Raw genomic sequence first — 20,815 nt, 5'->3', positions numbered from 1 at the left:
TAAGTAAACTGTACTAAAGCGTAAAGCATGCATGGAAGCAGAGTGAGCGCCTTCTTCAGGTGGGCGGAGTCCAAAAAATCTCTCATTAGTTAACCGGTGTCACTAAATTGCCCTTTAGTGTGAACGTGTGTGTGATAGTACCACCCTGTGACCAACTGGTAACCTCCCCCAGGTATATCTTGCCTTTACCCAACTGTAGCTGGGATAGGCTCCAGCAACCCCATGAAAATGGATGGATAGATGTATTACAAAGAGTGACACAGCACTGAGTCCCAGAAACCTGACGCATACTGTTCTAGTGAGGAGAGGAAACACTCCCCATCAACAGAGCAACGAGGAAATCATTCATCCATTGTAGATGGATTATTATGTACAGAGGGGAGAAATCTCATTTGGCATGGCAGTCTCTGCAGAGCCTCTGAGCACGTTGAGAAATGATAGACTGTTGACAGTGCCTTCAGCAGCACAGTGGTCCATGTAATGTGATCACTCTGTTCTGCACAGACAGCTTTTGTTTTAGAAACGTATTTCAGAATGAAGGTGTTTGTGGTTGTGCGTCTTGAGCAGAGGAATGTTTTTTTGGCGAATTCTGCCAGCCATTTAGAGCAGTGTTTCCCCAGCCCGGTCCTCAGGGAACGCTGTCCTGTATGTTCTCAAGCTGCCCTGCTTTAGCAGCCTGATTCAGTTCATCATCAGGCTCTGCGGAAGGATGATGACGGCGCTTATCAAAGGCAGATGTGTTTGAACAGGGGGATTGAAGATGCAGGAACACTGATGGAGAGTAGGACATGTGTTAAAGGCATTTTCAGCTTTACAATCAGTTAGTGTTCACATCAATGTTGACCGTTCAGATGAGGAAATGTCAGGCTGACTTAATGCTTCTAAACCTCAGGAGGCAGCAGCATCAGTGCTGGCTGTGGCTTCGTTACTCATCAGCTCTGAAGCAGCCTCTGAAGCAGCTGGGTTACTTTTCAAGATGCTTCTGGCTCTTCTCTTGTTCACTTTCTCACATCACAGAAGAAATCCCACGTCCTTAGAGTAACGGGGAGGATGACAGAGAGGCATGAGGGGGAGAGGAAAACACAGGAAGGAGAACACTTTGGTTTTTCTGCATCAGTTTAAAGCTGTGTGAAACAGTGTGGATCACAGTTAAGCTAGTTAATGAGACATTTGGGTGTTCTTGTTCTGTTTGTGTGTCTCAGTGTCGGCAAAGGCACTTTAAATGTTTCAACTTTTCAGAAACAGTTTAGAGAAAGCACTTTATTCATGGCAGCATTACAGGTCTTCACTGAATAAGGAAGTCAATCTAGACCAGAGGTGTCAAACGCAATCACACAAGAGACCAAAATCCAATCCGCACATCAGGTCGAACAGGATGAACATTTATTGAACACACTAAAACTACATTCTTAAAACAATAAAAACGTAACTTTTTAACATAATTATGAACCAGATATATAGCATTACCAGCAATAACACTAGTGTGAACTGTAACTGTGAGCTGAATTTGACTGCTGCAGATGCTAGTGCTGGTAGCTGAAGATGCTGAAATTGATAGTTAAAAACACTGAAGCTGATAGCTGAAAATGCTTAAGCTGATACCCAGCTAAAATATTAGCTAAATGCCAAATGAGCCTAAAAAACACAACAAAAAACTTGGGTTAGCCAAAGAAGCTAGCATGTAGCTGAAAAAACAGCAAAACTTCAGAATAACCTAAAAATGTAAAAAAGCCTTAATTAACCAAAACAGCTAGCATGTAGCTAAAATATTAGCTAAACCCCAAAATACCTAAAAAAAAATCTTAGTAAATAACAAAATAGTCAAAAAGCTAGCTGAATGTAAATTTTTAAAACTTTAAAACTGTAACTTTTAAACATATTTGTGAATAATAAAAAGGCAGGAATATTATTCTAGAATAAATCAACTTAAACCTTAAATAACTTTAAATATTTTACTCTCCATGAAAATATATTTTGTAAAAATGATACAAGTTAGAAATAAGTACAAGATAACATCAGGTCATTAACAATAATAAATAAAATGATCTGGAGGGCCGGATCCGCCCCTCCGGGTAACTGTATCCGGCCCCCGGGTAACTGTATCCGGCCCCCGGGTAACTGTATCCGGCCCTCCGGGTAACTGTATCCGGCCCCCGGGTAACTGTATCCGGCCCCCAGGCCCTGACTTTGACACATGTGATTCACATAGTTGTTCTCTCCTGTCTGGTTGTCTTTAAAGCAGCAGGATTTTTGCCAGAAATTCATCTCCAGCCTGAGCCTCTCCAGCCTCGTGTTCATGCGTCCATGCTTTATGTTTTATGTTTTGGATTGCTTGCTTCTTGTTCTGGACCGCAGAATTTTCCCGGCCCCAGCCTTCACCCCAGTGAACTGTTGGTGAGGCGGTTTGGTTGGGTAACTCTCTGCTAGCCTCCCCAAGTTGGTTGATGAGGAATTGAGAGACAAAAAACTTGCTTAGAAAAAATAATTATTTCATTTAAAAGTTATTAAAAAAAAAAGTTGGATGAAAGTTATTCGGAGCTCCGGGTATTAAGCACTGCTGACCAATCAACGAGCAGTAATATTAGGTTGATTATACGTCAGCAGGGCGTTCCCAGTCTTTATCCACACAATAGTAAAAGGAGTTTTCTGGTTCCACATCCAGCCCCGTGTCAGGAGAGGAGTATGCTGATCTCTGTATGGCTTCATATGGTCATGGAGGCGTGGCCTATGCTCTAATGTGTTATGTGTGTCCAATCAATGATGGCTGCTCTCTCCTCCTGGCCGGTGTCATGAGGCTGAACGAGGTCATTCTGCTGTCAGACTAAACCTGTCCTTCAAGAGTCATATCAAGGCAGATGTTCATCAGTGTGCTTCATCAGAGTTGAATCACACATGGAGGATTGAATGTACACATTATAAATAGGCCTACGCATAGAGATGAGGGCTCCTCACAGTTTCCAGTTCGCTGTGGGTACTCTCTCCTTCACCTTCTGAACCTTCCACATCTTTACCAACGCAGATGCCGCCGTCTCCATCAACGATTCATGTGTCAAATCTATCAAACTCAAGGACTGCTGAATAAACTCTTTTTCTGTGAACTTCCTTGGATCAGTTCCTCTCAACCAAACACCTGCAAGGATTTGCAGAGGGGTCAGCAGTGCTAACTGGCGGTCAGCTCTGCAGTGGTTTAACATTGTTGGAGATTCTGAGGAGAAAGCCCTGAGCCTTTTACCTGACACGCATATCTCTGTGTGTCCCCAAAAAAGAAGATTGATAGAAATATGAACATGTCAAGCAATCTTATGTAAAAATGAATCATTTAAAAACCTTTTTCTTCTGTATTCTATAAAAGAATAATGCCTTTGGGTTTCAGTCGCTCTCAGCAGAAGCAGCAGTCACAGCGAGCATGACTCAGTTCTGTTTCTTTAAACCGTTTTTGATCCATGTGATGCTTTAGGAATGTCAATTAGAGGATTCAATATCTATCAAAAACCCATGTGTTCATGTTTACACCGATTATTCCAGACTGTACATCCATGAAGCACAGGAAGTGGTATCTTTGTTTAAGACAAATAGCATCATTCTAAATTTTATTGGGATTTAAATGAGCTTGAAAAGGTTGCAAAGCACAGTCATAGACTGTAAATTAGAATTGTTTAGCACTTTTGTAAAGATGTATGCCTCTATAATCCACACTTTAGAATTGCAGATTGTTAAATTTCTTCTTTTAGACGTCACCCTAACGTCCACAGCTGTTTAACTCTGTCCTCATGCTGTCTGGGATTTGAGCTGCAGGTGGGAACAGTCCCTCCAGACTAGATCAGATCTGCTGTCCTGCTGACATGAAACCATGTTTGTGTGTTTTGGTGCCTCCATGTGTTTGTTTTCATCTTTTCCTACAACTACACTTCAGTACAGGTGGCCTTTGAATGAAACCAGAACAGGTAAAAGTAGACCATCTATTCCAATAAACCCCATTTTTATGTGTTCAAACAGTTCTCTGTGGAGCCCCGCCCACAGTGGAAAACGCCTTCCTGATTGGTCGAGTGCGTTCGCACTATGACATCCACTCAATAGCACGCTACCAGTGTGCTGACGGCTTCCTCCAGCGCCACGTGCCCACTGCTAAGTGCCGTGCCAACGGCAGATGGGACCGGCCTAAAATCATCTGCATACGATGTAAGTGTGACCAACAGTGAAGCCGTTCTGATTTGGGTCTTTTTAGCGCACGCATCAGCGCAGGTCTGAAACACGGATCCTCCTGCATGAACTGCCCTGCAGGGCTGCTGACATCCTGCATTCAGGCTTTTAAGGCCTGCACTCATTATTAATAATTGCAGGAGAAAGGAGAACTCTGAGTCCAGCCTGAACGGATTCCTGAGGGTTTCCTTCACACTGATTGGGTATTCTTTGAAGTGCTTCATGCTTGAGGGGAAATCCTTTCTTTTCTTGAGACTTTTCAAAGCATTCAGAAACAGGTTAAGATTTTTAAGGATAAGAAATGTAGCAGGAAGCAGAAATGTTCTTCCAAGGGGACTTTTACTCTAATGTAACATGTTTCATTTATGATTCTAAAAAGTGCTCTACAAACTCTAAGTAGGGCCGTGTTATTGGGAGATTGCATGTGTGTGCACTGCATCTGTTTGTAATACTTTACACAATATCAAACATTTTTGAAGTAATTTCATGACATCTGGACTTACTGTCTTCTCTTCTTTAAACCCACTGACTCATTGTTTTAATTGTGCTTTTATGTGTTTTTATGATTGTCCATCCATCCATCCATTTATCCATCTGTCCGTCCGTCTGTCTATCTATGTCAGTCTATTTCTCTATATATCTCTATATCTATATATCTCTCTTTATCAATCTTTATGTCTATCTCACTCTCTTTCTATATCTCTCTGTATCTCTATCTCTCCATCTTTCTCTCTTTCTATCTCTCTAGAGAAGTCCAGTTTTCATCCCCCGTCCTATAGATACCTTCACCTGAATGAGAATCGGCACAATTTATAAATATGTATTTCTACTATATAGTTTTTAGTCAAAATGTCACTTGTAACCTGAAGCATGCACTCTTTACCAAAGGTGGTACTATTCAAGTATATGTATCATTTTTTCTAAATCAAAGAAAAACCAAAGTAAAAATGTTCTTAAAACTGAATCTTGCTCAGTGAGATTGTATCACTAAATGAAATGCTACAAAAACAGCACAGCCAAAGTCTGAGGCTTGGATAGGCTCCAGCAACCCTGTGACTATGAAAGGGATTCAGCAGGTTCTTAATATGGATAGATGCATGAACTAGAAAGTATTTTGTAACAAAAATGCTTGTGCTGAGAATCTTTAGATTGAGTTGTTTTCGTGCCCTCAATTCCTCAACAGTCAGAGTTTGGAGCTGTTTCATTCTGCTCACCCCAAGGATGAGCAGCTTTTAAAGGGCTGCAGTCTACGCGTTCTTAGATGAAACACTTCCTTTGTTGTGCTGGAAGCCGTTAGGTCCATGGAGAACTGCTGGCTAAGACCTTGCTGCCTTTTCATCTCCTCTCTTCATCGTCTTGCTGTCTTTTACCTGCTGTCCATCTCTGATCCATGTTCCTCTTGCAATGGTCTTCCTCTGCTGTATTTCATCTTTTATTACTTCTGACTTACTCATTGTCGCCTCCTATTTGTCATTCCAGCCCGGCGATCCCATCGCTATCGGCGCCACCATCACAAGAGCAGGCGGGAGCGCAGAAAGCACAAGAGGCACGCTCACAGAGACGGAGGACACCATGCAGGAGAGCAGGGCCAGCACCGCGCCCGCTTCTGAACCAAAACAAACAACACACCTTCCCTCTGTCAGCCTTCCCCCTAACACAGTCCCACGATTACACCCCAAAGTTTTCTACCCGAGCCCCCACCCTCAGCTGCTTTCCTGGCTCTCAGAGTTGAGCTCTCTCAACCACCAAAGTGCTGCCAGGCGTCACCAGGACTTAATTCAACTCCTCCGTACTTTTTTAGCTCAAGTTTCGGGTCCCAACTCTTTTCTTGCTCAGCTGCCCTTTTACTTGCTCCAGTTACACTCCCAGCAGGCTCAAAATGGAGCCGAGTTGACCTGTTTCTGAGATAAAAAATTACCTTTGAGACCCACCCTGAACATTCTTTGAAGAGAAGACGTTTAGTACTAACTGCAAATAGGGATGACATCACTGAAAATGCCGTATCAAAGCCAGACGAGTCAATGAATGTTGACTTGAGCCTTTTGTCTGCTGAACACAGTTCTTTTTTACAAACACTCAGTTCCTTTGTCTTAACTCTGCTGCTCTTGGTTTGCCCTTCGTTAGACATTGTACTAGAGTAACGGTAAGTTAATTGATTTATTTTTAACTAAAGGTAGTGGTAATTGAGTTAATTGATTGTTAGCGGTGTATCTTCTTGTGGATGTGAGACAGTTACTTTAGATGACGAACCTCCAGAGGAAAACGTGAAGCCCGCCTCCTCTCAGCTTCATCACCTTCATCAGCCTCATGCGGGAAGCTTCTCCTGCTATGTTAGACCTCCACACCTGTCACTGCCACGGGTTCATCTGCATCTCTGATGTCAGTTTGTCTCAGCTCAGCACCCCACGTTTCACTTCTCCTCTCTCTTAACTTGTGTTGCTGCAGGAATGTTTGCGGTGAATTATTCAGTGGTGCAGCATGGGAAGGGACTCTAAAGTGACTCTTTGATTTAGATTGGCTGTTGTTTGGCAGCACGCTTTTCTGTCTGTGGAAAAATAAACTGTCCGAGTCGTGTGCTCTGTTACCAGCATTTTTCTTACCTACAGAAAAAGGTAAAAACTTAATAAAACTACAAAGTTCAGTTCTGAGGCACATTTAAGCATTTCAAATAACTGAACAAATTATCTGAAGAAAGGTTTACACTAGTTTGAGGTAGTTTTGTTATACTGTTAATAGTAGCTGGAAATCCAATTTATCAGTCGTGGTAAAAATGGTGATTTTCAAAGTCACAAAACAACAAAATTTTAACTTGTTTCGAACATTCTTAAGATGTCTGAACTGCCTTGTTTTAGCAGGGCCGGCCCAGGGCAAAGGCAAACTAGGCAGCCGCCTAGGGCACCATCAGCTGGAGGGTGCGCCAAATCACAATGATTATATATTCTTTTTTTTTTTTTGGCATTTGCTCGACGAGACGCTTTTCTCCTTCACAATGTACTGGAATTAGCGTGTTAACAGTTAAAGATTTAGTGTTTAAGCATCATCGGTGATGCCCAGGTGTTAAAGGGTTAAAGCTCAATTTAATGTACTCTTAGTTCAGTTAACCCTTCAGTATAAATGAAATCATCACACATCTGGAGACAGAAGTAACATGATGGCCAAACACAAAGATAAACCTGGTTTACTAACAGTGTCTCAGAGCCTTCATAACTGCAGAGGGTCAGCTGACAGTAGACCTCAGTGTCTCTGGAGCAGACCGTCTGGCAGATCTTCTCCTCTAAACTCGCCCCGTGCAGCTTGTCCTTTTTAAAGAGGGGATTGAAGCAGTGCTTTGCTCTCTTTAGCTTCTCCTGTACTGCTTGGATAAAGTGCTGTGTTTTGAAGCCAGGCCTCGAGGTTAGAGATTTTAGGATTAAATCTCAAAGACGGCCAGCGCTTTCATCCTTCGTTCCTCCATCATGTCGAGGCCTTTTCTCTTCTTCCTCTGTGCTTAGCCAACTTTGCCATTCAGGTTTCAAGTAATTTACTTTTACTGAAAGTAAAATGAACTAGAAAAGTTACATTACCTGCGATAATGCTAGTGTGAATGCTTCTTGCTGAATGTGCTCGCTGAAAATGCTGAAACAATTAACTTTGATGGCAGTATAATGCCCTGAATGTGCTGAATGTTTTGATGCCAAACTTGCAAAATTTGTAAAAAGTGCACAAAAATTTGAAAAAAAAAAAAAATTCTTGAAAGAAAAAATTCTTGCAAAAAAATTCAAAAAATTTCTAAAATTGCGTAAAATGTATCAATACCCAAAAAGTAATATCAAGAATGTCCTGAAGGTGCTGGACGTCTTGATACCGATATTGCATAGTTTCAAAGCGCACAAAGATTGAAAACATTTTGTGAAAAAGATCGCAAAAATTGCAAATGAATGTAAAATGCGTAAAAGGTATAAATACCAAAAGTACAACCATGATTGCCCTGAACATGCTGAATATTTTGATACCAAACTTGCATAATTTGCAGAGAGCGCACAAAAATTTGAAGAATTACTTGAAAAAAATTCGCAAAATTGGCATAAAATAAAAAAAAATGCGTAAATTAAAGTATGGATGTCCTGAACATGTTAATTTTTTTTTTATATTGCTGACATTGCAGAATTTACAGAAATTTGAAAAAAATTCCCATTCATTTTCAATGGGGCTGAAAAATTGCATAAATTGCAATAACTCGAAAAAAAGAAAAGTAAAATGTAGAAATACCAAAAGTACAAGCAGGAATATCCTTAATGAGCTGAATGTCTTGATACCATGATTGCAGAAATTGCTGATTAGGTTTTTACGGATCAATAAACGTATGGAGAAATAAATGAGAAATAATAATAAAGAGAAACAGGATCACTATAGTGACAATTATGGCTGACCGGAAGCTTAACCTGCTCTTTGATACCGCTGATAGTCCGGTTTTCTGAAGTAATGCAGGTGAGGTGTTAATTCTCTGCCCTTGTCCTCCCTCACCTTGGCAACAGCAATAGTGAACCTGAATCTCTCTATCACTTTAATTAATCTGCTGCATGACTAATTAAAAGCTGCACTATCTACACAAGCACAGAGCTGTTGTGACGGGAAAGGGTGATGCTGACAGACAGCGCTCTGGAGGTGAGCTGATTGTCACAGCTGTCAGGCCCTGCTGCTCTGTTCATGTCAGACTGACACCGCCTGCTTCTCCGACTTCTTCGAAATGAATGGACCACGGCTAGACGAGTGGAAGGGTGGACAGTTGGCTCTCGCACAGCAAAGCCGATGCCCTGACACAGAGTGATTACAGCTGTGGAGTGGTTTATCTTCGTCACAGGGCCAATATTAAAAATTCAGTTTTAGGAAACTAAATCAAAACCAAAGATGTAACCATAAGCTAATGACATTGGGGTTACACTTTTACTTTAGTTAGTCTTGAAACTTCAAGTGCATTTGCCCATCTGCTAGTTATCCTTTCTGTCTGTCTCCACTCTAGCTAAGCCCTGATTGAAAGGCAAATGAGTACCCACAATGCATCACTGTTATTAGTTCTAGAGATGAGATAACAGAAGGGTCCTGCCTGTCCTGACAGCCAGGGACGCACACGTAACCTGATGCTTATGCTAACGACTGACGAGATCAATCAATCAGTTGACGGTGAAGTGATTGACAGGCATGAGCTTCACATCTTGTACTCATAAAGTATGCACACACCGTGTACTGTTTTTGAAAAACGAGCCTATATACATGAATTCCCACGTTCTGAAGCCGGACTAAAACAAATGTGGAGACATAAATACAGAGAGGATTTTTCTTAATCTGCTGCATCGATATCCTTAGCTTGTTCGAGATGGTTCAAAGAGGAGAAACTGGACAGAGTGACCCCACCCCCCTCGCCTTTCAAACAGGAAGTGGCTCCAAGAGGCCAAAATCCCAGCTGTTACTCAGTCATTCTGTTTGTCAGAATAACCATTCTGAGGTTGTGTCTGAATTCCCTCCCTGATCCCTACCTACTAAAAAACTATAGTGCAGGACTATCTAGTGCCCTGGATTTTAAAGGAAATTCGGACAGGATGCTCTCTGCTTTTGTTTCGTTTTTCTAAACGCCAGGTTTGATGTCACTGATTTCATGAAGTCAAAATCATATCAATACGAACATTTCACAACGTTTATTTATGACTCCACTGTGTTCTGATGGTAAAAATGTGGATGGTTTATTCAAAAATTATATTGAAACACATGTTTTTGTTTGAAATTGTTTGACCGCAATTCATTGTGGTCTATACTCCCTAATCTATTGAGCATCGATGCACGCTAGTTTTTGCAAAGTCTTCTGGGAAATTTCTAGGGCACTTGATTTTCCAATTGGCAGATTAGGACAGTACTAGAAAATGGCAAATACACTATAGGGATTAGGGAGGGAATTCAGACATGGCTTTAATCTGACACATTTTTCAAACATCTTCGTAATTATCCTCATTTTTTTCACGATATTTTTTTTATTGCAAATTCTTCAAGTTATATTCTGACCAATCAGATGCCTCAGTCAAAGCATTTGATCACTCCAAACACTTTATTGGCAGATTCCCCTCAGCAGTAGGGGTGTGAACTTAGGTAAGAGTGGTTGCCATAGAAATGTTGACCCAGACCGATTCGGACCAATTAGATTAGATTAGATCAGATTAGATTAGGTTAGAAATTGTTTATTTCAAGCAATCAAGAGATTGCCTGAAAGGTAGAGGGAGGAAGCGAACTTATATAATCCCACTCTGTTCACTTACTGACAATTTCTGTCTCCAACATGGACCACATTGTAAACATTTTAGAGAAAAACAGTCTGTTGGAGGTCAAAGCATTCCTCTCTGACATGTTTTCCTCCATTATTATCAGCTTCTCTCCACTGCATGTGTTACATTCCGCATTGTTCTCTAGGTAACATTCAGGCACTCCTCTATTGGTTCTTGTTAGTCTGATGCTGAGCTGAGCTGACTCATCATAGTCAGAAAATCCCTGCATTCTGTTGGAATGAATCTTTTCCTGACAGTCGGTTTAAACTCTGGGTGTGTTTGTCACTTAGGCTTCTTGAGTCATATTCACACAGCCTCTGTTCATCTGAAACCCCTCATTTTCCTCCCCTCTCTGTCTGCACCAAACACCGCTGACACACACACACATGTATGGGGTAAAATCACTACAAAAAAGAAACCTATTCATGAAGAAAAATTTACATTAATAAAGACAAAGTTGTGTACAAATTAATATTTTGTGCACAACTTTGCAGAAAAAATATGAACACAAACATTTAGTTTTAAGTTTACCTTGTCTATTAAGAATATGACTTTTTATGATTTTTGTCTTAAATACGAATTTGTACTGTTAACAAACTGTCAAAAATACGTCACAGGGTCACAGGCTGATACATCGAGTCCCGGAACATTGATTGATCAAACTGTGCACATCTGTTCAAGTTAATGGATTTAACTAAAATAAAATAGAAATGTTAAGGATGTTACTGATGCCATAACAGGAAAATGATCTTAATAACCATAGCTCTGTTGAAAATTCAATAAAACAGATCAAACTACAGCGATCTCCGACACATCTGTGGCTGTCAGGCTACAACAGTTGCTCGTGTAAACAATGCAGCATCAGATCCTTTTAGACCCAGAAGTGATGGAAAACAGCCCTAAAAGAAGTAGCAGACATGCCACTCTACTCATTAGGTGTTAGAAAAACATGCCTGTAAAATGAGTTGATAACAAGAGCATAACGTAACAAAAACAGCTAAGCTAACTCGGAGCTAAAGTATGCTCACTGGTAGCCAACTACAGTGGTAAAAACAATATAATAAAATAAAATAAAAAAGCCATTAGGATCAGAATGCCCAAATTTCTCTCTGTTTCTAATTTTTCTTTCTTTTCGACTAAGGCTAGAGTCGGCTGTCAATTAGCCTTCCTTAGCTCCGAGTTAGCTTAGCTGTTTTTGTCATTACCATTCCCTTTCTTAACCCACTAATCCTTTCGGGGTCACAGTGCTGCTAGAGTCTGGTCTGAGTGAAGACAAGGGTACATTTCGACCGGTCCACGACCTGGAGCGGGACTACCCGCCCCGCCTGTCCCGGGAATAAACAGCCCGGCTTAACGAGGATTCCCCACGCTAACACGCCGCTGCTGGCCGGTGTTGTTCTCCCGGCCAAAATGATGCCTGAAACAAATTCTGGCAGGGGACGTTCCTTGGCAAAACATCAGAGACCAGACAGTAGAAGAGCAGCAGCAGAGAGACGGGGATCCCTCTGCTGCCTGGTCGGGTGATTTTATTTTATTCGTCATTCTCTAGTTAACATCTGTTTTTTTCGGTTAATATCTTTTCTTTTTTCCAGCAGAGTTAGATATTTTTTCTGCCACGGGATCAATTACATTCTAAAAAGTGTAATTCTGTTGTAGTTTAATAAATGAGCCTCACTGCTCACGCTCTCTCAGTTGGATCGACGTTTCAGGACTCGATGTATCAGCCTGTGACCCGTGATGTATTTTTGACAGTTTGTTAACAGAAGAAATTCATATTCACAACAAAGAAAAGTCCTATTCTAAATAGACATGTTAAACGTAAGACTGAATGTTGGATTCATATTTTTTCCTGTAAAGTTGTGCTCAAAATATTAACGAATTATTATGAATATGACTGTGTTTATAAATACAACTTCTTTTCATGAATATGTTTCTTTTTGACAGCTATCTTACCCCATACACATGGAATTAACCCACACACAAATTCAAACCTCGTCTTTGACTTTGATCCTTGCAAAGCAGATAAGTTTACAGTAATCTGTATGTTTACTGTAAATCCAGAACAAATGTAACGTGAATGAATCATCTCTGACTGTGTGAATATGACCCATTAATATTTATTCATGTTTATTGATGTTTGTTCTCATGAATTTCTGTCAAGTTACTGTATTATATTATTTACAAGACAAATGATCATTAAAGCAAACATTTGTTTGGATCTGATATGGGTTTGGTCATTGTCCATCCATCCATCCATCCATCCATCTTCTTGACCGCTGCTTCCCTTTCGGGGTCGCGGGGTGCCGGAGCCTATCCCGGCTACTGATGGGTGAAGGCGGGGTTCACCCTGGACAGGTCTCCAGTCTGTCGCAGGGCCTCAATCAGACACACATTCACTCTCACATTCACACCTAGGAGCAATTTAGAGTCACCAATTAACCTATGAAGCATGTTTTTGGACGGTGGGAGGAAGCCAGAGTCCCCGGTGAAAACCCACGCATGCACGGGGAGAACATGCAAACTCCACATAGAAAGGTCCCAGCCGGGATTCGAACCGGGGCCTACTCGCTGTGAGGTAAGAGCGCTAACCACTGCGCCACCGTGCAGCCCCGGTTTGGTCATTGTGGTTCTTTAAATGGGCCTTCATTTCACAGACTTCTTGAAACTTTGTCTTCAAACATTAAGAACTGAAAACACAGTGAAAAGGAAATTATAGTGACGACAACACAGATACATACTGTACTCTGCACTTTGCTCTTGTCATGGTAGAGGGTAGGGAAGGTCAAACAGTTGTACAAAAATCACTATACAAACAGATACTCATGATATGGTATAGATCATACCAGTACCCCCCCCACCATACCGTATGGCGGGGGTTACTGGGGTCAGTGTACCTTGGGCAGCTGCAGCCTCAAGGCGCTGCCAGCTCTGGCAGTCAGGATGATGGTGGGCGATGGTGATGGTGGGGGTCAGAATACCAGAGGGAAGCACAGCAGTCAATACAGCAGCACCTTCCAGCCTTCACACACAGACTACATCTCATTAGTGGAGGTGTTCATGGGGAAAACACACTCGGCTAAGGGGTGGGGTCAGATTTGGTCATAATTCTTGTTTTTCTGTCTGCCAGCTGCGTCTTTGACAGATTCTTTAAGATGTTTTATTGTTTCAATCCTGGACAAAGTTATTCAATTTTCCTCTAATCTGAACTGAACACTTCTCCATTTTTTATTTCCACACAAGTTCAAAGACTGGTAGTCTTCTCTGACTAGCCAGGTAAGTTAGAACATCAAGGTTTTGGTCAATCTTCGACTATCTCTCGGTTTATAGTCTCATCCGATTGGTGTGTGCATCATTCTTGATTTGTAACTCATACATTACATATTGTGTATTCACATATACAAAAATTGCAATATTTAAAAAAATACAAAATGTAGTTTACAAATGCACAACTTAAAATGACAGCAGCTTGAAACTGCACACACAAATCACCAGATACACAAACAAACAAAACCACATTTATGCTCATATCTGATGTGAGACTGATTTCACATCTCCATCATTCATGTGTAAATGATGCGTTTAATAGTTTTCTTATAAGCCACTTTAAACTTAGATTGTGAATAATATCTGATGAAAACTTGACATTTTCCTCTTTGTTAAACAGATATGTCCAATAATTAAGATAAAAATGCTAAATATTGTATTTATTTGACATGAATCAAAAATGGGAGGATTTTTTAAGTATAGTATCTCTCAAATGTGAGTACACCCCTTACATTTCTGCAGATATTTACTTCTACCCAGATATTTATTGACACCCAGAGAGCGTAGTGGGTCGATCAGCTTACGTCCCGCTGTCCCGACATCATCTGTGTGAGGAGGAGGACCTGCAACAGCTGCACAGCAGTTAGAGGTCAGCATACATCTGACTGGTGTCCATGAAGCTCATGCAAAAACATCTGGTATAACAAGTAATGGGAAAGTAACGTGGACAGTATAGCTGGCAGAGATTTATGCTCCGCCTTATTGTGTAAGTTTGCAACAAGGAAATAAATCCCAGTTCTGAGAAGACGGTACATCATAACTTTGTTCTCATGGTCAATATCAGGCTTTTCTACAGTTGATTTGAATCCCCAGGATTATCCTGCATTACTGTGTAATGACACTAAAGTTTAGGAAATTTAATTTTGTTTCTAAATCTTGATCATGAGAACAGCACTTTACCACTTTATATCATCAGCTAAATACTAAGCTTGTTACTTAGAAATAACTTAAACATTTCATAATTTTAAGCAGAACACGTTATGTCTGAACTGCATATAAACGTATATGGGTTCAACTTCCTAAGATACGATCTCTTCAAGAGAAGGAAATTACATGTGTGTAAAAATAGATTGCCCATCTTTTCCTGCTTATCCTGACCAATGTATACAAGAAACATTCAACATGAAGCTACAATCCCACCTCCCTCTGTAACACACATTCAAGCAGAGAAAAGAAATGTAAACGCACTTTTCGAGCTTCCACGTTCAAAACATTCACATTTACAAATAACTACCCAAGTCTCTATTGTTTTGGGGCTCGACATACAAAACCTGCAGCTGTTGAAGGTAGAAAGTTAAACTAGATTGAACTTTGACCAGTCAGGGACTCGGATTTGGTAGAATGTAATGTTTTGCTGTACTATGATTCCAGTCTGGTCCTTGACTTACACAGAGGCTCCAAGTTTCCATTGAGCAGGAGACATGCTTCAGTCATTGTTGGTGCTGTTTGTTTTATTTCAAAAACCCACAAGAAGAGGAGAAAAAAACTAGAATTGAACTCGAGGTACAAAATCCAGCTGAGGGCTTTTTTGCACCAGTTAACTCACTGGAATGGACCTGGATGATTGAAAGTAAAGTAAAGTAAAGTGCACAGACCAGCAGATGTTGTCATCTCAGAATCTCCTCCTTTGTACCAGTGACTCTTCTGTCCTGTAACAGATATGTTTGTAGCATGTGTCTGTTCTCTCAGAGGATGACCGCTGAGGGTAGATGGCCTCAGTGAGTCAGAGTGAAGGTTTCTTTCTTTTTTTTTTTTTTCGTTTTTGAGAGGGTTTTCCTCTCAACTGTCACCCTTTGATTGTACAGAATACACAGAAAATGCTTTGACCTAATGTGTTATCTGAGCTGCTGTGTCATTGTTAAGATAATTTTGTTTGAACAGAAGATGAATTGAGTAATAGTGAATAATAATATTTGAAATGAAAAAGATCATAATCATAGTAATTCATTCCCTCTGTTCCTCACTCTCTTTGTCAGTCTGTTGTATCTAAGATCAGTTTTTCCCAACACAGGTCCTCAGGGAACTCTGTCCTTCATGTTCTCATGCTTCTGCTAAAGCAGCCTGATCCAGTTCATCACCAGTCTCTGCAGAAGGAGGATGCTGACGGTTATCAAAGGCAGGTGTGTTTGAGCAGGGTAGGTTCCCTAAAGACCAGGTTTGGATGACGCTGCTGAACACAAACTCAATTTAGATTTGAGCTTTATTAATAAACCAAAATGCACTGAAATATTGACACATTTGTTGAGAGTGTGTTTGCAGAATCACTTTTTACTTCCTCAAGCTTCAAAGCTTTCCAACAGAGACCTTGTTTCTCTTATCCACAAGAGTTCCTGTACGCATCAGGAGCCAATCGCAGAGAGGGACACCTACGGTTTATTTGGGATTTACTGAAAAAATACATTGTTCCAAAGAACATTTTCAAAGATTTTTATTTCTTTTAAGTCATTCATTCATAGTATAGTTTCAAGCATACTTCTGTATGAATGATGATACATTGGAGACTCAAAGAGTTTCAAAGAGCAACATTAGAACTGTATGTCAGCATGTGCAGTCCCAGAAGCTAGTCTCAGCCACACAGTGCATGCTCATCTAAGTTTAAATCAAAATTGTTTTAATCAAGAAGGATCCCAGAATATCAAGTGCAAATATTTTTGTGCAATATTCAGGATTTGGCATTTTCAGGTAAGGCAAAAAGAGAAAGAAAAAAAGTTTGCATTAGGGTTGCAATATGAAACACACTTAAAGGTACAAGCAGAGTCATCCTGTTTTTTGTCTCTGCTCTGAGGCTCAGTCTGAAGCAGGGGAGTCAAACTCAAGCAGACCAGGGGCCAAAATCCAGAACACACCTTAGATGGCGGCCCGAACGGGATCAACATTTATTGAACACTCTAGAACTACATTTCTAAAACTTTAAAACCGTAACTTTTTAACACAATTATGAACTAGATATATAACATTACCTGCAATAATGCTAGTGTGAATGCTGTAAGCTGAATTTGGCTGCTGAGAATGCTGAAATTGATAGCTAAAAACACTGAAGCTGATAGCCAGCTAAAATATTAGCTAAATCCCAAATTAGCCTAAAATCCAAAAAAAAAAAACTTTGGTTAGCCAAAACTGCTAGCATGTAGCTGAAATACTAGCAAAACTCAAAAACAGCCTAAAAAATCTCAGTAAATGCCAAAATAGTCCAAAAAGCTAGCAGAATTTTATAGCTTTTTAAAACTATAAACCATGACTTTTTAACATAATTATGGATAATATAAAGTCAGGAATATTATTCCAGAATAAATCAACTTAAACCTTAAATAACTTTCAATATTTTACTCTCCATAAAAATATATTTTGTTAAAATTATACAAGTTAGAAATGAGCGCAAGATAACATCGGGTCATTAATAACAATAAAACAAAATGATCTGGAGGGCCGGATAGAGTTACCCGGAGGGCCGGATCCGGCCCCCGGGCCTTGACTCTGACACATGCTCTGAAGAGCCACACAAGATTCCATTCAAACACACAAATAATCCAAAGTTTTTGTGATGTGATTCATGCCTGGGAAATAATCAGACTGCTCTTTTATTCTGACAATTTTTAACTTCCAGACGTGTGTTAGACCCACTCCCCCATGACTGACAGGTGAGGCTCTATCATCCTAACAAATATCTAGCCCTGATTTAACTATCTTTTTTTCTCATATTTTTTTCTGCTGCTTCTCATCTATTGATGTTCTGGGTTTTAAGCGATTAATGGAATCTACAACAGCTGCAGTCAAATGTAAAATGGAATCTCTTTCCTGTTCTCAGTCTGTCCACTTTAAATCCCCCCTGTGACATTCATGGGGATGCTGTTGCTGCTCTTCCAACCATCCGCTGAGCTTTGCGCCTTTTTTATTTGAGCTGCATTTTCTTCCTGATTCTTGCGGAAGCAGTAGACCCCATAGAGGCGGAACTTTTTATCAGGGAAGCCCAGGTGCCGGATGCCCGGATGAGCTCCTCCACAGCGAGCGCGAGGGTTGACTATGGGGTATCGAATGCTGCCGTCCTCCAGCCATCCGGCCTCACAGCGATCCAGAAGCTGAAACTTCCACGCTGCGTAGAGCTGACCCACCTTGGCCACCACTGAACCATCTCGAATGCATGCCTTCATCGCCTCTGCATAGTTAGTCTTCTTAAACCGTTTGAGGAAGTACACTTTGCCTGGAGGTACATGAAGAAAGGTGAGAAGTGGTGCATGAATATGTGAAAAGGTGAGAGAAAACTGGGAAAAAGAATTGTCCATGAGGGAAAAAATGAACAGAAAAAGAGAGAGAATCCCTTGAGACTGGAAGAGCCCCTCAGGCAGGTTTTCTCTGTTTTTCTGGCCTCTGTGCCTGCTTGTGCTCAGAATATCAAATCAATCCAACGGTAGCTGCTCAAAGTCTAAAAGGCAGCTCCATGTAAGGTAAACTCTAATTCAAAAAAGCCTCAGAATTCACTGTGAGGAACTTGTGCCAAGACTGACACCATTAAAATAGCGTTTTTCAGAAAGAATTTGTGAGCAACAGAAAATATTCTGAGCAGCCTGTCATTAAGTAGATTTTTTCCATGTTTGTTTGACTGGTGGCTGAAAGCTAGAGCTTGTGTCATCCTTCCTAAGGATATCTTTAGTCCATGTCTTCCAGCTGGACCAAGACACAGGACTGTTACGACCACGGCTAAAGCCCTCTGCTCACCACCGATGGACCGCCGTAATTAACACTCAAGGGAAGAAAACGTTCAAAGCATCCCTTTCTCACTAAGCTAACGTTGTTATTTTGTCCAAGCTCATACTTTTCAATCATTTTTTGGGTTAAGAAAATATCTTTTTATTAATCTTGTTTTTGTTCAAGACTTCATTCATGACTTCTTTCATACATTTGCAGAGAATTTGACTACAGACTGTCACGTTTCAAAAGGACTGTAACAAACTCCAGTGCGGTAAAAAGAACAGTCTGCCACCCTTCTGGGCTCATTTGAGCATGTGCAGACTCTCTGTGGGAACGCCATGCAAATCAAAGCTTTGGGAGATGAAAGGCGATGTTTGACACCCCAAGGACTTCACAGCCGTGGTAGGACTGAGTCTACACCAGCCAGATTTAGAACCAGCACCCTTAGGGATGAAAGATCACAGAGAAAGATCCTCTTGTCGAGCACCTACGATACTCCTCTTACTTCATTTACACAGCTATCCGTGTCTGTCGAGGATTTCTTCTTCCTTTCATCTGAGTTGGGTCATCTGAGAGGTCATGTGGTCATAAGGGTTACAGAGAATGTGCCAACTTCCTGATATTTTTACCGTTAGGCTTGGAAGTGAAGCAAAACGCATCGTAGCGCTCACTCTCCTTGTGCCTGTAGCCATAGTTACGAACCCCAGCCGGAGTGTCTTTACGGCCGCACTGGTCTCTGGGATGAGAAATGGGGTACTGGACCGAGCCGTCCTCCAGCCATCCAGCATTGCACCAGTCCAATCCATCTAGCCAAGCCTGTGAGGGGAGAGAATCAAGGTTCTTTATGAACGTGTGAACACATTCAAACGAGATCCACATCTCATATGAATGTTTTTAAATAGGGTGTGCCAAAATTGCAATATTGTGAGATATTGCAATATTTAGTTCTGACTGATTCTCGTTGTATTCATCATCCTTTGGTGAGACGTTCCTTTGGAGGTAGATAGGGGGCGCATGTTGCACTACTGTGTCTGGCAGCTACTTGAATAATTGAATTTTTGTTCTGTTGTTTACAACAATTTAGCACTAAGTAGTGTCACTGCTGTTCATGTTTACTAGTGTTAACACTGAATCTTACAGATAATTCCAATTCAATTGGTGTCAGTGCTCATCAGTGAGGTTTTAACAGCCAACATTAGACACTGTGTCCAGACATCACCTGCCCCCATCATGCCCACATCAGTCCAAACCACATCTTCATCTGTACTTACATCTCTCTGTGGAAACGACTGACTAAATTTGGCTTCTCCCTTCCACATACCACAAAAAACGGCATCTACTTCATTCCCAAGGCCTGTTGTCCACCCAGTTACCGGTAATCCCATTGAGACCATCATCAGGGACAGGTCTTTTTTGAGGAGAAGTGCTGGGAGAAAACCAAACATCCACTGCCTTCGCCCTCTACATGAAGCACCATATCCCAAAGAAGCAGTTTCCATATCCAAAAATCCACCACCCTCTTTTAATATGGCACTTTTCAATGTTCGGTCTCTCTCTAATAAGACCTTTATTGTAAATGATTTTATTCTGGATTATAACATTGATGCTCTCTTTTTAACTGAAACATGGCTGAGCACGGAAGCATCCACTGTTCTCACAGAAGCCTCCCCACCTGATTTTAGTTTTGCTTTTTCAACCAGGGAGGGCAAAAAAGGTGGTGGTACTGCATCTATAGTATCTAACTCCTTAGCAGTAAAGCAGATTTCATTAGATCAGTACCCCAGCTTTGAACATCATGCCTTTGTTTTTAACAGCCCTCCAATTTTATGCATCACAGTATACAGACCAGCAAAACCAAACTCTGTTTTTATTGAGGAGTTTTCTGAGTTCTTAGCATCTGTCCACACTTTCTTTAATATGATTTTAATAACTGGTGATTTTAACCTTCATGTGGACAGTGAGTCAGACAACAGTGCTGCTCATTTTATGGACTTCTCTGGATTTTAAACAACATGTCATGCAGCCGGCTCACAACAGGGGGCACACTCTTGACCTTGTCATCAGTCATGGTTTACCCACTAGTGTGTCCTCTGTTGTGGATCTGGCTGTGTCTGATCATTACTGTGTGCTCTTTAACATCACTGGTTTTATAAAACAAAGAGACCTCTGTGAGAACGGTGAAGAAACGCTTCTTAACTCCTGAAGTGGTCGGAAAATTTATTTCATCTGTTCATTCCAACTCTCCAGTAATTTTACCAGCCCCATGTGATTTACTTGTAGAAAGTTTTAACAATAAATTAACATCTAGTCTGAAT

At 40.9% G+C, this 20,815-nt stretch overlaps 2 protein-coding genes across 2 annotated transcripts in view; one reads left to right on the top strand and one right to left on the bottom strand.

Annotated features, from left to right (window-relative positions):
- The window catches only part of ncanb (neurocan b), a gene marked incomplete at its 5' end in the record, with an annotated part of 125,724 nt that extends 113,011 nt beyond the window's left edge, over nucleotides 1-12,713 (top strand). The window contains 2 exon segments of the mRNA XM_024258925.1: nucleotides 3,997-4,179; nucleotides 5,680-12,713. Of these exon segments, the coding sequence (XP_024114693.1) occupies nucleotides 3,997-4,179; nucleotides 5,680-5,810 (314 nt within the window).
- Nucleotides 12,714-17,499: 4,786 nt separating this feature from the next.
- Nucleotides 17,500-20,815, bottom strand: part of hapln4 (hyaluronan and proteoglycan link protein 4) — a gene marked incomplete in the record, with an annotated part of 20,488 nt that continues 17,172 nt past the window's right edge. Inside the window, 2 exon segments of the mRNA XM_024258763.2 lie at nucleotides 17,500-18,012; nucleotides 19,130-19,316. Of these exon segments, the coding sequence (XP_024114531.1) occupies nucleotides 17,630-18,012; nucleotides 19,130-19,316 (570 nt within the window).

This window comes from Oryzias melastigma, linkage group LG4 (assembly GCF_002922805.2).
Source record: "Oryzias melastigma strain HK-1 linkage group LG4, ASM292280v2, whole genome shotgun sequence".
Classification (NCBI taxonomy): Eukaryota; Metazoa; Chordata; class Actinopteri; order Beloniformes; family Adrianichthyidae; genus Oryzias; species Oryzias melastigma.
The sequence above is the reverse complement of the archived record's forward strand: the minus strand, read 5'-3'. Positions and strand labels throughout refer to the sequence as shown.